Source organism: Podarcis tiliguerta (assembly GCF_965153285.1).
Source record: "Podarcis tiliguerta genome assembly, chromosome: 3".
Lineage (NCBI taxonomy): Eukaryota > Metazoa > Chordata > Lepidosauria > Squamata > Lacertidae > Podarcis > Podarcis tiliguerta.
Window position 1 is genome coordinate 108007567 of NC_139536.1, and position 21691 is coordinate 108029257.

At 45.0% G+C, this 21691-nt stretch overlaps 1 protein-coding gene across 8 annotated transcripts in view; it reads left to right on the forward strand.

The window, feature by feature from the left end:
* The window catches only part of FGF18 (fibroblast growth factor 18), a 223655-nt gene that overhangs the window by 193819 nt on the left and 8145 nt on the right, over positions 1-21691 (forward strand). For all 8 annotated transcript variants that reach the window (XM_083431999.1, XM_083432000.1, XM_083432003.1 and 5 more), the window contains one exon: positions 5609-5715. In XM_083431999.1, coding sequence (XP_083288125.1) covers positions 5609-5715 — 107 coding nt within the window. The remainder of the gene's footprint in view (positions 1-5608; positions 5716-21691) is intronic.

Genomic DNA, 21691 nt, shown 5'->3' on the forward strand with positions numbered 1-21691 from the left:
TGTTTGCTGTTGCTACCTTGAGCCTTGCCTTGACCAAATTAGTTCTTGTTAGCAGAAAAGGTACAGCCACAGCATTTTTTCAGCCTACGCAAGTAGGAGGAAAGGTAATTTTCATTTATTTCCAAAAAAATTATTACATTATTTCATTAGCTCTTTAAAATTTATTTAAATTCTTTACTTGAAAAAAGGGGGTATCATATTTTAATTAGTAACAGTGTCAAAAGAGAGCTAGATTAATTATTGGAAATAACGCCATCCAGATGGTTTTAATTTTCACAGCAGGGAACCGACATCTTTTTAAGGTGATATTTTTCAAATTAAAATCAGCCTGGGTATTACTCATACTTGTTTTAGTTTGAGGGTGAGGTGATGTATCTTGTAGTTTTGAAACTACCCAGCTTTCATGGGAATGTTTTGGAAAAGGGAGAGAAATGTGAATTTTAAAAGATGCAGACCCGCTTTACATATATGATTGAAATCCACCATTTGGCTGAGGATGCAATGGGCGATGGGAAACCTTTTTGTCGTTATGCTTTCTTGTTGAATCCCTAGGACAAAGTTCACTGAAAGTTGTTTTTATCTGACAATCAACATTATGCATAGCACAAAGACTGTATTCCCTCCTCCCCCCTTGACATATGAATACAGAAACATGAGAGGACAGAAGCCATGAGAATAACGAGAATACAAAGCTGCCTTATACAGTGGTGCCTCGCAAGACGAAATTAATTCGTCCCGCGAGTTTTTTCGTTGAGTGAGTTTTTTCGTCTTGCGAAGCACCACTGCAGTTAAACACTAACAACGGCGGGGAGGGGGGGGGAGAAGCAGGGCAGCTGCTGCAGCCAGTACCTCGGACTCACCTGTGCCTTGTGGCCACCGCGCGATGCGGCTGCTGGAGGGCGGCGGGGCTCAGGAGCGCGACTCCGGCTGCAACACTGGCTGCTGGCGGCAATGGCTCTCTGAGAGGAGTGCGCGAGGGGGGTGGGCAGCGGCGCGAGGCAGCCGGAAGGTCGGCCGTCAGCCGGAAGGTCAGAGGGAGCCGGAGGAGTCGTCAGCCGGAAGGTGGGAGGGAGCCGGAGGAGCGGGGAAGCGAGCGTGCGTGCGTGCAGTGACCGTCGCCATGACAGGAGAGGCAGGGCTGTTTCGTCTAGCGAAGCAAGCCCTTAGGAAAATCTGTCTTGCGAAGCACCTCAGAAAACGAAAAACCCTTTCGTCTAGCGAGTTTTTCGTCTTCCGAGGCATTCGTCTTGCGGGGTACCACTGTACTGTCAACTCTGGCTGGCAGAAGCTCCCCTGGACCTCTGGGAGATGTCTTTCTTTTTGGCAAAGGTCTTTTCCTGCTCCCTGAGAACCTTTAACAGGAAATTCTGGGGGTCAACAGAACATGGGATCTCCTGGAAGCACACCACCTGCTCCGCCACAGGCCTGTGGCTCCTCACTCTCTGCCCTCTTACTAGGGCTGGACCAAGACATTTTGATGCCTGAGGTGTTGGGTGATTGACAGGTGCATAACCCCGCCCATCCGACAAACGTGGTCTGCAGGGTGTGCGTGAGATACCGTATTTTTCACTCTATAAGATGCACTTTCCCCCTCCTAAAAAGTAAGGGGAAATGTGTGTGTGTCTTATGGAGCGAATCCAGGCGGGAAGCTCTGCTCAGTGCTCCCTTTAAAGAGCCCTGTGGAGTATGTGTGAGGCTCTTGGGGGCTTTTTCCTGAGGTGGGAGAAGGGCTCCTCAGGGGAAAGCATCAAAGAGCCGCACATACACTCCCCACACTCTTTAAAGGGAGAGCGGCTGTCCATAAGCCACGACAGCTAGTGGGATTGCTGTGCTGCGATCCTGCTTGCTGTCCTGGCTTCTGGGATTCAGAATATATTTTTCTTGTTTTCCTCTTCCAAAAACTAGGGGTGTCTTATGGTCTGGTGCGCCTTATAGAGCGAAAAATACGGTGTGTGTCCCCCTGATCTATCCTATCCCAACCAAGGTGCCACCTGAGGCAGGTCACAGTTCCCTGCTGCTTCTAACCCTGTTCTTTCTTATTAGTACTGTCGTACCTTGGAAGTCGAATGGAATACGTTCCGGAAGTCCATCCGTCTTCCGAAACATTCCAAAACCAAATTGCGGCTTCTGATTGGCTGTGGGAAGCTCCTGCAGCCAATCAGAAGCCGCGGGAGCCCCGTCAGACGTTCGGGTTCCAAAGGAACTTTTGCAAACCGGAACAATCACTTCTGGGTTTGCGGCGTCCGGGAGCCAAAACGTCTGAGTTCCAGGGTGTTCAGGCTGTACCATTGTACCTCGGGTTAAGTACTTAATTCGTTCCGGAGGTCTGTTCTTAACCTGAAACTGTTCTTAACCTGAGGTACCACTTTAGCTAATGGGGCCTCTCACTACCGCCACGCCGCTACAGCATGATTTCTGTTCTCATCCTGAAGCAAAGTTCTTAACCCGAGGTACGATTTCTGGGTTAGCGGAGTCTGTAACCTGAAACGTATGTAACCTGAAGCATCTGTAACCCGAGGTACCACTGCATTCTTATTATTTATTACATTTATATAGTGTCCTTCATCCGTAGATCTTATGGTGGTTCACATTACACTGTGCCAAGCAGTGTTAGAACAGCAGCATAACAAGGTTTCTCCAGTGCCTTTAAAAAAAAAAAGTAAAGTGGGATGCTGGTGGTGCTGTGGGTTAAACCACAGAGCTTAGGACTTGCTGATCAGAAGGTTGGTGGTTTGAATCCCCGTGACGGGGTGAGCTCCCGTCGCTCAGTCCCAGCTCCTGCCAACCTTGAAGTTCAAAAACACATCAAAGTGCAAGTAGATAAATAGGTACCGCTCTGGCAGGAAGGTAAACGGTGTTTCCGTGCACTGCTCTGGTTCGCCAGAAGTGGCTTAATCATGCTGGCCACGTTCCTTCCAACAGGACCTATAGTCAGTAGTATTTGCTTTTGTGATGTGGAACCTGAAGGCAACGTTTGCCAGGCAGCGGTGTGGTTCCTGTTATAGAAATAATGCAACATATTCCCAACTCTACAGGGTTCAGTTTAACCCACAGCGCCACCCACGTCCCGTAAATCTTGTATTAATAATCCAAAAATTGAGAGAGCTATGTACAAGATCTACTCCAGAAGCCACAAACAGAAAATTCATTCAAATTGTGTCCAAAAGGAAGATTCAGTCTGTAAAGACTCTCCTCCCTGGAAGAGAGGGGAGTGGTTGTGGGCGGGAGCCCAAGCACCGCCTCTAGCAGGGGGCATTAGCCCCCTGCCTCCCCCACTCACCTGGCTGGCGCCCACGCCCATCGGCAGGCACCCAACCAGGTGCTGCTGAGGGGGGCGTGTACAGCAGCCTATATGCTGCAGCGCCAGCCCCTTCTGGGCCTCACTCTCCGAGCCTTTTCGGCTCGGGTGGCGGTTAGGCATTGGAATAATGTGTTGTGGTGTGTCGAAGGGCTAGGTGTGGCCATCGCCTATGCCTTCAATTTTTGGGTATTCCGTTAAAGGAATCCGGCGGTCGTGTATTCTGTCTGATGCCATGGCACGACCCTCGGTGACATCAGGGGAGAGCCTATAGTTGGATTAGCATCAACAGGCTCCACCTACTGGTGAATAAACCCTCCTTGTTTTAGACTCACCCCTCTCTGAGGGGGTGGAGTCAGCTGACGTAATCCAATGCCTAAGCCAATACCTTTTCACTTGCTGTAATCAATAAAGTTGTGGCCTTTTCTTGCCCATTAACCTTATATCACGTGTCCTTGTGTATTCATTCCACATTGCGGGGGTCGGGTCCTCGAACCACAAAGTTCATTTAGCCAGGCTCCTGTAGATATCAACAAATGTAAGTTTGATCAAACGAAGTGTCAGCGATGTTATGCACAAGAGCTAAACAGGGTGCCAGCCTTTGTCACCTGTTTCACCCATGAAGAGTCTCCGGCTTCTTCAGTAAAATCTTTCTCACGGTTTTGATATATTTATAAACATTCAAGCCCATATGTTCCATTTCTTCTTAGATTAAGTTACAATATTTAATTTCTTTCTTCAGGAAATTCTCCCTCAAGATTTTGGTGTGTTTACATACATTCAACTTCATATGCTAAGTTCTTTCTTGACTTAAGCATTTATTCATTTACTAAGCTTTGGAGCAGGGGCTGGGTAGGATTTTTTTTTTCCATTTGGCAGATTGGCTTTAGGCACTTGGTTTTCGCCTACCTCCTTAGCAATCGTCACAACTTTGTAAGGTTTGGCGGTTCGCCATTGGTTTATAGAAATGTGCGGGAGGGGAACTGTGGCCATCACCTGCCCCTCCAGAAATAGGGTATTCCGGTAAAGGAATCTGGGGTCCTAGATCTTGTCCGAAGTCCGCTTGAGGGGCTAGGGCCATACCAGGACCACAGGAACCCTGGGGTGAGCTTCAATTGATCTTCCCTGATGTTGCTCCCTCGTTTGGTGTTTACCCTTTCAGACTGCCAGGCAGGAGTTACCGTATTTTTTGCCCTATTGGACGCACCGGCCCATAGGACGCACCTAGTTTTCAGGGGGGGAAATCAAGGGAAAAAATATGATTTCCCCCCCGCAGCTCTGGGAGCAGCGGGCAGGCTGCACGCAGCCTGTGCGCTACTCCAAGACCTTCTCCCTGCTTTTGTGGGAGGTGGCGGAATTCCCCCACCTCCCGCAAAAGCCCACAGGAGCCGTGTGCGACTCCTGCGGGCTTTTCGACCAGGAGGGAAAAGGGACTGAAATGGCCAGTCAGTCCCTTCTCCCTCCTCGAGGAAAAGCCCCCAAGAGCGGTGCACTCTTTAAAGGCTGCGCGGCTCCTACGGGCTTTTCTACAAGGTGGGGGAATTCCCCCACCTCCTAGAAAAGCCAGCAGAAGCCGCGGAACCCCTTTAAAGAGCGCGCGGCTTTTGCCTGCTTTTGCGGGAGGTGGGGGAATTCCCCCATCTCCCGCAAAAGCCCAGAGGAGGGTTGGAGAGTAGCGGGATGGCGTCGCACGCCTTCCCGCTGCCCCCCATCCTCTGGGGCTGGCCATGGGGGAAGAGCTGCTTTCCCCCCCGCCAGCCTCCAACCCGGGTCAGAGAGTAGCGGGAAGGCGTCGCATGCCTTCCCGCTGCCCCCCATCCTCTGGGGCTGGCGATAGAGGAGACACTGCTTTCCCCCACCGCCAGCCTCAGAGAGCAGACTCTCCTGGCTTCAGCGGAAGCAACGCAAAGCCTCCGGAGCGCAGGCTTTGGAGGCTTCGTGTTGCTATCGCTGAACCCAAGGAGCCTGCATTCGCCCCATAAGACGCACAAACATTTCCCCTTCATTTTTGGAGGGGGAAAAGTGCGTCTTATAGGGCGAAAAATACGGTAGTTATAGTCCCTGACCAATGCCTAGGCTAATACCGCTCAATTTGTTTTGTAATCAATAAAGCTGTGGCCTAAATTTTGCCCAAAAACTTAAACTAAAATTATGTGTCCGTTTGAAGTTATTTACTTGGGGGCCTCAGGGCACAACATAGATGCTCTGTCTCACCTCACAAGAATATGTGAAAAAGGGTATCTTCTTCTTCACTCCTTCGCTCTATGACCGGTCTGGTAAATGCCTGTTTTCTTCTTCTTCCTTTCCAAGCCCAGCTTCTAGTGGAAACAGACACATTTGGCAGTCAAGTCCGGATCAAAGGGAAAGAGACAGACTTTTACCTTTGCATGAACAGGAAAGGCAAGCTAGTAGGGAAGGTAAGTGTTTTCTATTAATTCATTTGTAATATGAGTGTTACCTTTAGCAGTGACTGCGAACCCCATAATGATGTGTTCTGAACTTTGCCTGTCAACCCCAAATGAAAAGCAGGACTTGAGGAATGTGGAATTCTTAAAGCATTCAAGCCTTTACTTTAAAAAAGGGGGGGAGGGAGAGAAAAAGAAACCCCCCCTAACCCATAAAATTAAGTACTGTGGCTAACCACTGGGGTTTTATTACTGATTTCTTTGGGTACACACAGGTTTCCATTTTACAGTTGCATAAATTGATAAAAGATGTGTGTATCTCTCCAAAACAATTGAGAGCTTGCGTTACATGATATAAATCTCTCCTACCTTGGTGGTTTAAATAAATAAATAAAAATGCACACAGGCATACATAAAAGGAACTGTAGTCTTGGTTTTTTAGGGGTTTTTTGGCGATCCCTGAGTGAAGAGTAAAAATAAAATGCCATAAAGTTAATATTGCAATCTTGAGATCTTATTAAGGATGGGCTTTGTGGTTCTAGCGTTACAGAAATATTTTGTTACCTTTGATCCTGCCCCCAGCAGATACATGCAACAAATAATATAGCATTTGCCTATGGAGCTGAGCATCTTTGCTGGTATTAGATTTAAAAGAATTCACTTGTTTTCATCAGTTTCACCGTTTCCCACACACCGGCATTGTTGGCAAGCCTGGAATTTGACACAAACAGAGGAGGGGGGGAATAAAAAAAATGCCCTCCTTGGCTACTACAGTGGTACCTCGGGTTAAGAACGTAATTCGTTCCGGAGGTACGTTCTTAACCTGAAACTGTTCTTAACCTGAAGCACCACTTTATCTAATGGGGCCTCCCGCTGCCGCCGTGCCGCAGCTGCGCAATTTCTGTTCTCATCCTGAAGCAAAGTTCTGAACCTGAGGTACTATTTCTGGGTTAGCGGAGTCTGCAACCTGAAGCGTCTGTAACCTGAAGCATATGTAACCTGAAGCGTATGTAACCCAAGGTACCACTGTACTCTTAGGATAACGATAACGATATCTAGGATGCCATATAGCTGGCTCTGTAATGGTCAAAATGCTTTTGTAGGTGAATCAGGGCCGGTCGGTCCATGAGGCAAGGTGAGGCAGTTGCCTCAGGCGGCAGATTTGCCACTGCTTGCCTCTGCAACTGCCTTCTCTGTAACCTGAAGAGTCTGTAACCCGAGGTACCACTGTACACAGAATTTAAACTTTTAACATTCCCATCATGGTGAGAAAAATAAAAGGGTAGGGGTAGAAGTGAATTTATTTTTGAATCAAGAAAGGCCTCGGACTGCAAACTACATTCCCAAATAGAAACCAGGTGCCAGAGCTGTTGCAGTGGGATGTTATTGGCTTCTGAGAAGACAGCTGTGTAAGATGTGTCTCACAGTATTGAACCCGGCAGCCTATTCTCATGCCAGCTGGACTAGCTATGGGCTTTAGAGACGATATGTACAATCAGTGACCAGCAGTGGCCATAGGATTTTACTGGTGATCTTTTGTTAACGCACAAACGTCCACCGGCTTGTACCGCTGTTGTTATTGCCTTAACATCCGGGGTACCTTCGATTTGAATCTGGTTTTGTGGGGCACCTCTGCTGCTGCTGCTGCTTGCATTATGGGCAAAGGTCAGAAAACACCCTCCATCCAAACAAATGAAAAATGGGGTTCTAGCCGGACTTTTGTACACCTCCTGGAGTCTTTCTGTGAAGGGAGGCTAAATGTTTTGCACAGATAAATAAAAGTTTGGGAATGGCCAGATTTCCATATGCCCGATGGTCTCACGATGTTTTCAAGTTGCTTGTATAATTGAAACACTTGTTTCCAAGCTTAAAACTTGAAATGGGGTGCTGTATGAAGTGTCCAGGGGTAGTATATTCAGCTACAAACTAGTGGAATAACAGCTGGTGTTGGTATAGGTTAGCTGTTGCGAAATGCAGATCAGAGGACACGTGGCTTTAGAAATGGAAGGAATTACAACATTTTAGTTCAAAGTCTCCAAAGTGAAATCTTTTAATTTCATTATTTGAACCCCAGCCAGGATGTAATTCTAGTTTTTAATATAAGTGGAAGGTTTTGTTCCTTCCATGTGACTTTTTAACGGTGTCAAATTATAAAATTATAAGCCTGAATTGTGTGTGTGTGTGTGTATCACATTAGATTATTTTTCCTCCGCCCTCCCCTTATCCTACCGCAATTGCTGACAAGTTCATAAAACACATTGGCCTGAGCAAGAGGGTTACTGTGTGAACATTCCATTTTGGAAGGAAAATCTCCCCTTCCAGCTGCATTGCCCATTATTAACAGCTTTTTTTAAAAAAAGAAGAAGAAGAAGAAGAAAAAAGAGAAACAAATATTAGCGATACCAAAGGTTATGTTTTTAATTAGTATCATGGTTTCAGCTCTTTTTGTGGCAATAGGCTTGAGTAACTGCATTTTTAATATACCAAATGCTTTCTAAACAGCCAGTAAACCCCTGGATGCAAGCTTGTGCCTGTGTTATGATACAAATATTTAAGTCTACCCTGGGAGCGAAAGAAACCCATAAAGCTCTTTTGCAATCACCCCGGAGTGTTCGCTTGCCAATAATGAAAAACTGCGGGCTGTGATTTCCCTTCCCTTCCCTCGAATTTCCTATCGACTTACTCTGTGTAACTCTGAACTATATACCATCACCATGCCATCTGGCTTTCTTCTCCTTCTCAGCGAACATCTTTGGACGCTCCCCCAGTGGAAAACCTGGTTTGAGTTTAAAATCTTTGTTTCGTATAATCATCTACAAAGGGTATTACAAATGAGAGCAGGTTGTTGCTATCCTCAGTTTGGGACGTCTGACGAAAGTTAACCGTTTCAGAAACAGGGGGTGATACCTACCTTGAAGCTCGCTAGACTGACCACCCAGGTGTGAATCTTTGGACCTCAAAAGGGCAGTCTTTCTTTCTTTCTTTCTTTCTTTCTTTCTTTCTTTCTTTCTTCCCGTCTTTCCTTTGTCGAAGCTAATTTGCATCTCCACCAGCTCGCTCTTCTGTGCCAAGCCTTCCAATGGAGCCTTCTCAGGATCCTGGAATGTAATCTCCTTGGAGTCCCCCCCCCCCCCCATTCATTATTGTTTGTCACTTCGCAGCTCGATTTGGCTATAATATTACGAACAGGATTCTAAATCTGTTTATTGTATGTTTGTGTTCCGTGCATACACACAGCTGGTCTACATTAACGGAAAAATGTAGCCAAATCAGCCAACGTTGCAAATATAGCTAGTGTAGACAAGGCTAATAGTTTTAAACATGAGCAGGCTACTCAAGGTCAAGGCTATATATCATTTCGTTTATTCCAGTTTAAATGGAGGCAAGCCTGTCTGCACTGCCCATTTTCCCCCTCTCCAATATTGAAAACATGCATTTAACCCACCCCTGTTAAGTTTTGATTTTCATGTTGAATTTTGCATTTATTTATTTTTTTTAAAAAAATCTTTCAACACACATGCAAAATACAGGAAAATTGCTGGAATAATTGTTACCCAGAGGTCCTGTGCTCAGAAAAATCTGGGCAAAAGCCCCCAAAGGCTGTTTTTAAGGCTTCAATGACCTGCACAGTCCCTGTGTTCGGTTTGTACAGAGGGCTTTCAGGAATATCCAGCTGAATGATCAGGAATAATATAGTCTTTACTTCTAGAAAGTTGTGTCTGCTTCTCTGTAGGACTTGACCATCATTGGTTAACTAGGTGGGAGCTATCCTGGAATGATGGGCTGCTAATCAGATTTATATGATCCACGCCCTCTGCTAATAATCTACAGTATTCAAATATCATAGAAGCTATGGCCTTCCTAGAACTTTGGGACAGGAAACTAATCCCCCCCCCTTTTCTTTTTAAAGCAGAGCTCCTGTTTAGCTAAGAATGCCATCAACCCTATGATAGGCTAACAGGCCATGTTCAATTGCTAGGGGCCATCGACTTGTCTAGGAGAGGCATAGGCAAACTCAGCCCTCCAGATGTTTTGGGACTACAACTCCCATGATCCCTACCTAACAGGACCAGTGGTCAGGGATGATGGGAATTGTAGTCCCAAAACATCTGGAGGGCCGAGTTTGCCTATGCCTGGTCTAGGAAGTTTGGAAACGGAATGCAGAGACTCCAACAGCATCTTTGAAAGCACTGTACTAGATAAGTCCAAATTGCCCTTATCCAAGGCAAGGGAGAAGCAGACCAGGAAGGAAGCAACAGAGATCCACGTTCAACAGCTCAGTGGAGCAGGCAGCCGGAGCCCTCCTAAGGAACAATCTCACCAACCAGCCAGGATGCTAGGTGCACTTATTCCTCTTTTTCTGAGATGCCTGAGGATTGAAAAAGCTTACTTATGACTCATCAGAATGATTCTGGGAAATGTATAGTTCCCTGGAAACTATAGCAGACCAGAATGCTAGGCTCCAAGGAAAGATAGGGTTTGGTGGTGCATCAGAACCTGCACTGTTATACGATCAGTTTGGATCTGGTGGTGGGTGGTAGGAGCAAGTTGTCTGCCTTGGAGCTGTCCGTGGTGCTGCAGGTTATCTCCTGTTCTGATATCTGGTATCATATGAAACCTTCTGTCTCCAGCTGCCCTTCTTTGACTCCCTCACAGCTAATCAGCTCTGAGCTGCTGCTGCCCTCTACAAATTGCATGTCCCATGTAGCTCCACTTGGTCCCCAGAGGACTTTGTTCTTGCTCCTGCAGGCATCAAACGATCAAGAAAGGACACTAGGAAACTTTCAGGAGCTCTGTAGCAAATACAGTCAGTAGGCTGTGACAATACACTAGGTTCCTTTGGGAGGAACGGTGGAATAGAAATGTAATAAAGAGTAACAGGTTTAGTAGTAGTAGTACCAATTTCACCACTATATTTTAGGTAAGCAGCTTGAGATCCAGAAGGTGAAGCCTAGTTGGCTGAAAAACTAGAAATCAGACCTTGGATATCTCTCAAAGACACTAGTGGATTATTTGGACAATGGGCCTTTATTGGCTAGCTCTCCAAATTTACTAAATGGAATAAAAACACCCCAAATACTAGTGCTTTCATAGGTGGCAAGTAAGTGATTTGGAGGGAGGGGAATAAATAAAAGGGTTCCCTTCTCAGCACAATCATTTCCATTGGAATGACCGTATCAAGGAACTTACAGACTTTTCTTCTAGTTTTCTGGTTGTAGGGTTCTGTTTTGTTTTGGTCTTGCTAACTTCTTTCACTCATCTATTTTAAAATATAATGCTAATATATATGAAGGAATTGCGTTTACATTATGCAGCACCCTGTTCCCACGCCAAATTAGCTCCCTAACTTTCTCCATATCTGTTCAAGATTTCTTTAGAAGCCACGAGGACTTGAAATTCAAACCATCCAGGAAATCACCTTAATATTTTCATTATTTTTTGAGATAACTTTGGAATTTTAAATGTTTTATTCTTTCCACGCTTTCCTGCATCTTTCATGAGCAGTTTCCCCCCTGCTCACATCAAGGCCTGAAGCACATAAGTCACTCACTTTGCATGGTCTGAACTTGAACTCACTATACAACGAAAACAGATGAAGGAAGGTTTTTGACTGGGAAACTTGAAGATTTTCTGGTGAGATAACTGCTTTCCAAGCCAATATACATTTAAAGTTACCAGAGAGTTGCTACAGTAATACCAGATGGTGGGGATCTCTGTAGTTTTGGAGGACCACAAACAAATTGTTGCTTGATGCCAAAGACTACGCTGGCTAAACTTTAACACTGACTCCTGCCAGAAGCGTTCGTCGAAGGGTAATAGGGATTTGGGATTGTTTACATTGCAGCTTTAAAATGGAGGCTATTTTGCAGTGTGTGTGTATTAATACAGAAAGCTTTCATTATGGAAACCCAAAGAGCAATCATCCCTTGGAAAGGAATGACCATGATCTCCTGCTTAACATGGTTGGGTCTACTGCCATGTCTGTGCACATCAAATTAAAAGGTAAAGGTAAAGGGACCCCCAACTCTGGGGTTGTGGCGCTCATCTCGCTTTATTGGCAGAGGGAGCCGGCATACAGCTTCCGGGTCATGTGGCCAGCATGACTAAGCCGCTTCTGGCGAACCAGAGCAGCGCACGGAACTTCCGTTTACCTTCCCGCTGGAGAGGTACCTAGTTATCTACTTTGCACTTGACATGCTTTCGAACTGCTAGGTTGGCAGGAGAAGGGACTGAGCAACGGGAGCTCACCCCGTCATGGGGATTCAAACCACCGACCTTCTGATCAGCAAGTCCTAGGCTCTCTGGTTTAACCCACAGTGCCACCCGCGTCCCTTACACATCAAATTACACGACACTGAATAAATAATTTAATATTGCCCAGTAACAAAAGAACCCCCCTGATTCCTGATCAAGGTGATAGGAGTGATATCTTTTCAGGTATAGAAAGTGAAGGGTTCTTTTAATTGTTATTATTCACAAAGAGGAGGAAGAAGTACTGAGTGGAAAGGACAACATGGGAGAAGGTGCCCCTTGTTTCACCAGATGGGCGATTTCACATTTGGATGTTCCTCATTTTAAAACAGTGGCTCCCAACTTTTTTTTTTTTGGCCATTCCCCACCTAACCATCTCTAAAATCCTGATGCCTGCCCCCATGACATATGTTGTTGTTGTTGTTTAGTCGTTTAGTCGTGTCCGACTCTTCGTGACCCCATGGACCAGAGCACGCCAGGCACTCCTGTCTTCCACTGCCTCCTGCAGTTTGGTCAAACTCATGCTGGTAGCTTCGAGAACACTGTCCAGCCATCTCGTCCTCTGCTGTCCCCTTCTCCTTGTGCCCAACATCAGGGTCTTTTCCAGGGAGTCCTCTCTTCTCATGAGGTGGCCAAAGTATTGGAGTCTCAGCTTCAGGATCTGTCCTTCCAGTGAGCACTCAGGGCTGATTTCCTTAGGGCTTGAATAACTCAGAGAAGCTATGAACTATGCCAAGCAGGGCCCATGACATATAATTCTTATTATTCAAAAAGTGATCTCCTATTCACTTGGAGGAAGCCTGTAGGGCCATTAACTGTTAATAACTCATTCTCAAATTGCCCCCCTTAAAAATCAAATTGCCCCCCTGTGGCGCATGTGCCCCACATTGGGAACCATGGTTTTAAAAGCATCGACAGCACCCAAAACCCAAATACTGGGGTGAAAATTCTAAACCCCAAACATAAAAATACATGACTGAAACATATATTTACAGCCATTTCTGGTAACAAAGAGACCAAACCACTGAAAAGCAGATACAGGGCTCCCTCCTCATTTTTAAAGTGTGAAGCAACTCGTAGTTACACCTCAATAAGTCTGTCAAATTAGAAATGATAAGTGTTCCGTCTTCAAAACTAAAAGTGGTTGCAAAAGGCAGATATGTCTTCCTAGATGAGTGAAGGTCTAGGAAGGTTAGAGAGAACGATTGGAGGTAAAACACCAGGACATTTTACTTAGATTCACACGATACTTTGTATGGCTCAGTTGTGCATTCGCTGGGGAATCTATTCCGTTATGACGAAACGCTTTAGCTTATAATTGATTTGCTTTTGGATGCATAAGTATGGCGCTAATGAAAGGAAAGCCCTACACACACCTGGTCAAGTAAAGATTCAGGTAGGTAGCCATGTTGGTTTGACACAGTCGATATATATATAAAAAATAAATAAATTGTCCAGTAGCACCTAAGAGACAACTAAGTTTGTTCTGGGTATAAGGTTTTGTGTGCATGCATCTGAAGGTATCTGAAGAAGTGTGCATGCACATGAAAGCTTATACCCAGAACAAACTTAGTTGGTCTCTAAGATGCTACTAGACATTATATATATATATATATATATATATATATATATATATATGTGTGTGTGTGTGTGTGTGTGTGTTGTTGTTGTTTAGTCGTTCAGTCGTGTCCGACTCTTCATGACCCCATGGACCAGAGCACGCCAGGCACTCCTGTCTTCCACTGCCTCCTGCAGTTTGGTCAGATTCATGTTTGTAGCTTCGAGAACACTGTCTAACCATCTTGTCCTCTGTCGTCCCCTTCTCCTTGTGCCCTCCATCTTTCCCAACATCAGGGTCTTTTCCAGGGAGTCTTCTCTTCTCATGAGGTGGCCAAAGTATTGGAGCCTCAGCTTCACAATCTGTCCTTCCAGTGAGCACTCAGGGCTCATTTCCTTCAGAATGGATAGGTTTGATCTTCTTGCAGTCCATGGGACTCTCAAGAGTCTCCTCCAGCACCATAATTCAAAAGCATCAATTCTTCGGCGATCAACCTTCTTTATGGTCCAGCTCTCACTTCCATACATCACTACTGGGAAAACCATAGCTTTTACTATACGGACCTTTGTTGGCAAGGTGATGTCTCTGCTTTTTAAAATGCTGTCTAGGTTTGTCATTGCTTTCCTCCCAAGAAGCAGGCGTCTCTTAATTTCGTGGCTGCTGTCACCATCTGCAGTGATCATATATATATATATATATATATATATATATATATATATATGTAAAGTGCAGCTTAGAGAGAGGTGCTTCCTTCCTTCTTTTGTTTCCAGGAAGTTTCCTGCGTTGGGGCCTCATGGTCCCAGATATGTCTAGCAATTTCTCAGAGGGCTTTGGATACCCTTGCTTTTAAAGGTAAAGGTAAAGGTACCCCTGCCCATACGGGTCAGTCTTGACAGACTCTAGGGTTGTGCGCCCATCTCACTCAAGAGGCCGGGGGCCAGCGCTGTCCGGAGACACTTCCGGGTCACGTGGCCAGTGTGACATCGCTGCTCTGGCGAGCCAGAGCCGCACACAGAAACGCCGTTTACCTTCCCGCTAGTAAGCGGTCCCTATTTATCTACTTGCACCCGGGAGTGCTTTCGAACTGCTAGGTTGGCAGGCACTGGGACCGAACAACGGGAGCGCACCCCGCCGCGGGGATTCGAACCGCCGACCTTTCGAGCGGCAAGCCCTAGGCACTGAGGCTTTTACCCATAGCGCCACCCGCGTCCCTACCCTTGCTTTTAGGAACCACTAATTTAAATGGGGTATGCATTGCCATATGTCCAAATGTGGATGCAGCCTGGCTTCTTCATTGCTTTCAATGGGATGTGTGTGGCATGGAATGCACATTCCGTAATGATTTGTCAAGCTTCCAGGTAGCTTGCACAAGCATTTTCCTTCCCTAGATTGTGATTTCAATGCAAATTCAAGAATTCAAAACAAGTTATTAGAAATGACTGCTGACGACCAACCCAATGCCAGCTGACTTAATCCTTCATGGTAAAATTAGCTGATCATTTGGTTGAGGATGTTTTCAGGACAGGCTATTCTGCCTTGGAGCAAAGGGCTGCACTAAATGATCTGTGAAAGTCTTACATCCAAATCAATGTTCTTGAACCTTGGGTCAACTTTGGGTCCCATCATCTCTGACTAAGCAAGCTGGGGCTGATGGGAGAGAGGTCCACCCAAGGATTTAATGCAAGGAACCTTACATGAGGTCCAGCACCGAGGGCCTTCTGGCGGTTCCCACACTGCGAGATGGGTTACAGGGAACCAGGCAGAGGCCCTTCTTGGTAGTGGCACCCACCCTGTGGAACGCCCTCCCATTAGATGTAAAGGAAATAAACAACTATCTGACTTTTAGAAGATATCTGAAAGCAGCCCTGTTTGGGGAATTTTTTAAATGTTTGATCTTTTATCGTGTTTTTAATGTTCTGTTGGGAGCCACCCAGAGTGGCTGGGGAAACCCAGCCAGATGGGCGGGGTATAAAAAAATTATTATTAGTCTCTCTTTTAAATAAATCTCTTTTTAAGGGATGCGGGTGGCGCTGTGATCTAAACCACAGAGCCTAGGACTTGCTGATCAGAAGGGTGGCAGTTCAAATCTCTGCGACGGGGTGAGCTCAATCCCTGCTCCTGCCATCCTGCCAGTTCAAAAGAGCAGTTAGGAGAACTAACAGTAAGAGGTCCAAATGAAGCCTCAGTTGTGTGACCTCAGAAATGGGGCTAAACATCTGCCTGTGCAGCCCTGCTGTACCTGTTTTGCCTTAGAGTGGTAGTGCCTGAATAGGACTTTTTTATACCATATTTTTCGCTCCATAAGATGCACCTGACCATAAGGAAGAAACCAAGAAAAATAAGAAAAAAAATATTCTGAATGAAACAGTGGATGTATGATTTTTGTGGTTCATGCTGTGGCCACAGACATGATATGTGATTTGATGTTGAGTTTGGGGTAGCCCAATGCAAAAATCCTGAGGATCCCTGTGGATGTGAACCACTACATCATGCTGGCAGCTGTTCATTGAGTTATTCCCTCTGCCCCCCCCCGTTTTTGTTAGAAAACGTGGAGTTGTTTTGTTGTCCCAGTGTAGTGTAGTGGTTAAGAGCAGTAGACTCGTAATCTGGGGAACTGGGTTCGTGTCTCTGCTCCTCCACATACGGCTGCTGGGTGACCTTGGGCTATTCACACTTCTCTGAAGTCTCTCAGCCCCACTCACCTCACAGAGTGTTTGTTGTGGGAGAGGAAGGGAAAGGAGAATGTTAGCCGCTTTGAGACTCCTTCAGGTAGTGATAAAGAGGAATTTCAAATCCAAACTCTTCTTCTTCTTGTGCAAAGTTTTGCACAAACAGATGGATATTGTGCACAAATGAAGATGGTGTCAAACGCCATGATTGTAGGACTTCCCTTGTTTCCCGTTCAAATGCATATTCTGTGCCTGTGTAGCTGTTGCAGTACCCCTCCGACATCTTTGCTGAGTTTTCTGCCAAGACTCCAGTGTATGCAGCTCGGAGGATTCTTCAGGTTCAGAGGCCAGCATGCTGGAGGAAGAATGCATGTAATGAGTAACACTTGGCATTCATTCACTGCTAGGGATGGCCTGGCCTTCAGTGCTATGAAGCAGCTGAAAATGCATAGGCCATAGGGAATCTCGATGGTAATATTTTCAGGATTTTCTTGGCATGGAGTCAGACAGCTGAGAACGGAATATTCTTATGACAGTTTGATGCAATGGCTTCATTATGCAAAAGATGTAGCTCCAGATCAACAATCTTCCCTGACACCCACAACAATCTGCCAAGATTTTCGATAGATTTATTAGTTGTTATTACTCTAATGCCGTAGTGAGCTGGGTTTTTAAATATATATATATATATATTAAAAATCGCTTCCTTTCCCCTGAAACATCTGATAATGGTACACAGAACATACTGGTGCTGGTGTAATGCATGGAGAATTTTAGGGTTTGATCCATAGGTACCCTTCTGGACCCAGGAGGTCACATCTGCTCAAGGAAGAGCTTTTTTTGCTTCTTTTCATGAGAGCGTCCTGTGAGGAAAGGGAAACTAGATCCAATTTCGTTTTTCCTCTCAGGGCTGGCTCAGTACATTTTGCTGCCTGAAGCAGCAAATGTTCCCTCTCTCACTTTCCCCCTCAGTCAAGATGCACAGTACGCAAGTCTAGCAGAAAAATCCTGCAAGAACTTCTTCTTGGGAGTCCAGATAACAATATAAATAAATTAGTTTGCTGTCCTTTCCTGTCAGACCAAATCAGCTGCCTGAGGCCACCGCTTCACTCTGCCCAATGATGGAGCCAGCCCTTCTCCTGCTTTCTGACCTATATGTGTAGCAGAATATGGTGGTAGAAACTTGAGGGGGTTGAATAGAGTGAAAAACGTTAGGCTACAGTTGAGGAAGCCATTTATTTTATTTACTTTCTTGTTTTGATAAAAAGCACCTTATTATTAAAAGCCAACACAGTGTTTTTCAAACAGAGGGCTGGGACCCACCCTTTCAGGTGGGTTTTAGTGACACATCCTGCCCAGGGCTTCCTCACTTGCCTGATCGACCTCCTAGACATGTCATCACCTTTGGTTGAACTACTGCAAGTATCAGCAACTTGCATGCTGAATTAAGGGAGGGAACGGAAGGAAGGAAGGGGTAGAGGAAGTGTTGAAAGAAATGAGAGATGAAAGGTTGCTGCTGCCACTGTTGTTGCTAATAAACTAATTAAAAAGTGATAATTACAATTAAAGGAATAAGAGTGCCAAGCTATTATAAGAGGAAGAAAGGAATACAAAAGGACCAGGGAGGAGGAATGAAATAAAATAGCAGGATTTTTTTTCATGCGGTGTGTGTGTGTGTGATGGGGAATTAGATGCAAGTTGAGTGTGAAAGGAGAGTAGGAGAAGAAATTACAGAAGATAGGTAAAAATACTTTGAGAGGCAGGGGAGGGTGGGGAGGAAGAAATATGAAACAACTTAGTCTTTTGATAAGCAAGTTCTGCCTAAATTCGGGACGGGGCAGGCTTGTACTTAGCTTGAGGAAAGCTGAGTTTTGGAACCCCTTACCCCAAGGAAAATGCAGTGACAAAAAACGTAGCCATTTCCAAAGATTGGTTAGATATCAACAGAAAATGATTCCAGCAACTGCCAACTGATTAAGTCTTCATCTGCCACCATTTTGTGCCCCTGAACCACCATTTTGTCACTAGCGGGCCTCAACAATTTTCTTTTTTTAAAAAACATTTTTATTGATTTTTTTTTTAACATATCATTCCCAACAATCATTTAACATAACATCTTATCTTATACACTATTTTAGACTTCCGTCAACAACTTATGAAGATGTTCCGTTCTTTATCACTTGTTCTGCGTTTCTTAATTTCTCTATTACTTTTAATTACCCTTAACTGATAATTCTCATCATAGTCTTTCTTGCCATATTTCAAATAGTCCTCCTTACAGAACTTCTTGCGGTTCTACTAGCGTTATCTGTTTATTACATTTGCTTTTCAAATAGTTCAGATATTTACTCCAGTCTTCTAAGAATCTCTGATCCCGCAGATTTTGAATCCTTCCTGTTAATTTATCTAATTCTGCATAGTCCATTAATTTCATTTGCCATTCTTCTTTCATCAGTAATTCTTCTTGCTTCCATTTTTGTGCCATGGGCCTCAACCATTTTCAGCCATCTCACATGGGCCCTGGGAGTAGAAAGTTTAAAGAGCCTGAGTGAGAACATCACAGGGAGGCATGTCCAGTATACCTGAAGGAGCGTCTCCAACCCCATCATTCTACCCGGACACTGAGGTTCAGTACCGAGGGCCTTCTGGCGGTTCCCTCACTGCGAAAAGCCAAGTTACAGGGAACCAGACAGAGGGCCTTCTCGGTAGTGGCACCTGCCCTGTGGAACGCCCTCCCACCAGATGTCAAAGAGAACAACAACTACCAGACTTTTAGAAGACATGTGAAGGCAGCCCTGTTTAGGGAAGCTTTTAATGTTTGATGTATCACAGTATTTTAATATTCTTTTGGAAGCCGCCCAGAGTGGCTGGGGAAACCCAGCCAGATGGGCGGGGTATAAATAATAAATTATTATTATTATTATTATTATTATTATTATTATTATTATTATTATTTTAAACAACAACACAGGTGTATGCGGGGGATTAAAAGCATGATTCCTGCACCACAGCCTCAAGTAGTTGGGTCCATTCTACCACTGCAGTTTTTGGCATCTCATTCTGGCCCATGAGCAAACCAGGCCATATCATCCCCATAGTAGCAAGTCAGGCTAAAGTGGAGAGGAATGTAAGCAACACCCATTAACTAAGTAATGGAGATAAGGGTGAAGACAGAAACGCTATTGAGTGTCGGGGCAGTTTCACTGTTCTCTGAGGTAGTTTCTTAAAAAACAAATAGCACAGATGGACCTCTGTTTTTTCACCAAACAGAGCATTCTGAGAGCAAGTGGAGAGTACGCTGTTGGAGGGAATAAGGCAGGAAGTTCAAATTTCAACTTGCTAAACAGCTTATGACAGTCCATTATCCCCATCGTCTTTGTTGTTGTTTAGTCGTTTAGTCATGTCCGACTCTTCGTGACCCCATGGACCAGAGCACGCCAGGCACTCCTGGTTTGATAGGTTTGATTTTCTTGCAGTCCACGGGACTCTCAAGAGTCTCCTCCAGCACCATAATTCAAAAGCATCGATTCTTCGGCAATCAGCCTTCTTTATGGTCCAGCTCTCACTTCCATACATCACTACTGGAAAAACCATGGCTTTAACTATACGGATCTTTGTTGGCAAGGTGATATCTCTGCTTTTTAAGATGCTGTCTAGGTTTGTCATTGCTATCCCCATCATCTACAATATTGCAATACAGTGGTGCCTCGCAAGACGAAAAGAATCCGTTCCGTGAGTCTCTTCGTCTAGCGGTTTTTTCGTCTTGTGAAGCAAGCCCATTAGCGGATTAGCGCTATTAGCGGTTTAGCGGCTATTAGCGGCTATTAAAGGCTTAAGGGATTAACGGATTAGCTGCTAAAAGGCTATTAGCAGCTTAGTGCCTTAGAAAAAGGGGGTGGGGAGCGAAAAAAAATCACAGGAACTCGCAAAACATTTTTGTCTTGCGAAGCAAGCCCATAGAGAAATTCGTCCTGCGAAGCACCTCCAAAACGGAAAACCCTTTCGTCTAGTGGGTTTTCCGTCTTGCGAGGCATTCGTCTTGCGGGGCACCACTGTATCAGCATTTGACTACCTTACAGGGCTGTTCGAAAGATTACTGGAAATCATAGCATGGGCATAAGGCTTGGTGATTTGAGGTTTCATGCAACAGTTTAGGTGAGTTTGTAAAAGTATACTGGTTAACTGATTGTTTTCTTAGAAACCCTGGTCCTATCCCCTGGAAATAGTGTATGATCCAAACTAGGGTTACATGAAAACAGTCTGCTAAAATTCTCCACATTGTTTGCAAGTGGCAAAGTTGCAGGGGAGGGTGGAAGATTTCACAGATTATTCCTCAGGGAGGGAAAGTGGAATTCCCTTCTCATACTCTTCTCGGAAATTTTGGGTCACTCATAATTGAATGAAGCTCTGTTATTCATATTGGCAGAGGAAGAGAGAAATGAAAGGAGAAAGGATCAAGCCCACAGCTTCCTTCAACAAAATTAAAATGCAATATTAGAACCTGATATTAAAATATCAGTATACCTGAAGGAGCATCTCCACCCCCATCGCTCAGCCTGGACACTGAGGTCCAGTTCTGAGGGCCTTCTCGGTAGTGGCGTTTGCTCTGTGGAATGCCCTCCCAGCAGATGTCAAGGCAATAAACAACTATTTTACTTTTAAAAGACAACTGAAGGCAGTCCTGTTTAGGGAAGTTTTTAATGACTGATGTTTTAATGTATTTTTAATATTTTGTTGGAAGCTTCCCCAGAGTGGCTGGGGAAACCCAGCCAGATGGGTGGGGGATAATAATAATAATAATAATAATAATAATAATATTAATAATAATAATAATAATAATTCTTATTATTACTTATGTTCAAGTGGGGATATTAGGATGGCCATTTCACTGAACATTCCCCAGGGGAGGACTAAAACTGTCCAATAGTTCAGGGGGAGTTTGATAAAGAAAACAACAACTAGAAACTTGTTTTAAGGTTCTTTTCTGAGAATGTTTGGCCCAGCTCTAACCCAAACCACCCATGCTTGTTTGCTTCTGCTGCAAGGATGAAGATTTGTTCTGCATTGTTTACCCTGTCCTTTTCTGTATCTTTCAAAACGGCTGCATGACACACACATGACAAATTTGATGTGAGTGTGGCTGAGGCCTTTTTCTTCCCATTTTTTAAAAAACACCTTCTAACATGGCTGAATGTTTAGGTAAAGGTAAAGGGACCCCTGACCATTAGGTCCAGTCATGGCCAACTCTGGGGTTGCGGCGCTCATCCCGCTTTATTGGCTGAAGGAGCCGGCGTACAGCTTCTGGATCATGTGGCTAGCATGACTAAGCCACTTCTGGCGAACCAGAGCAGCACACAGAAACGCCATTTACCTTCCCGTTGGAGTGGTACCTATTTATCTACTTGCACTTTGACGTGCTTTCAAACTGCTAGGTTGGCAGGAGCAGGGACCGAGCAATAGGTGCTCACCCCATCGCGGGGATTCGAACTGCCAACCTTCTGATCGGCAA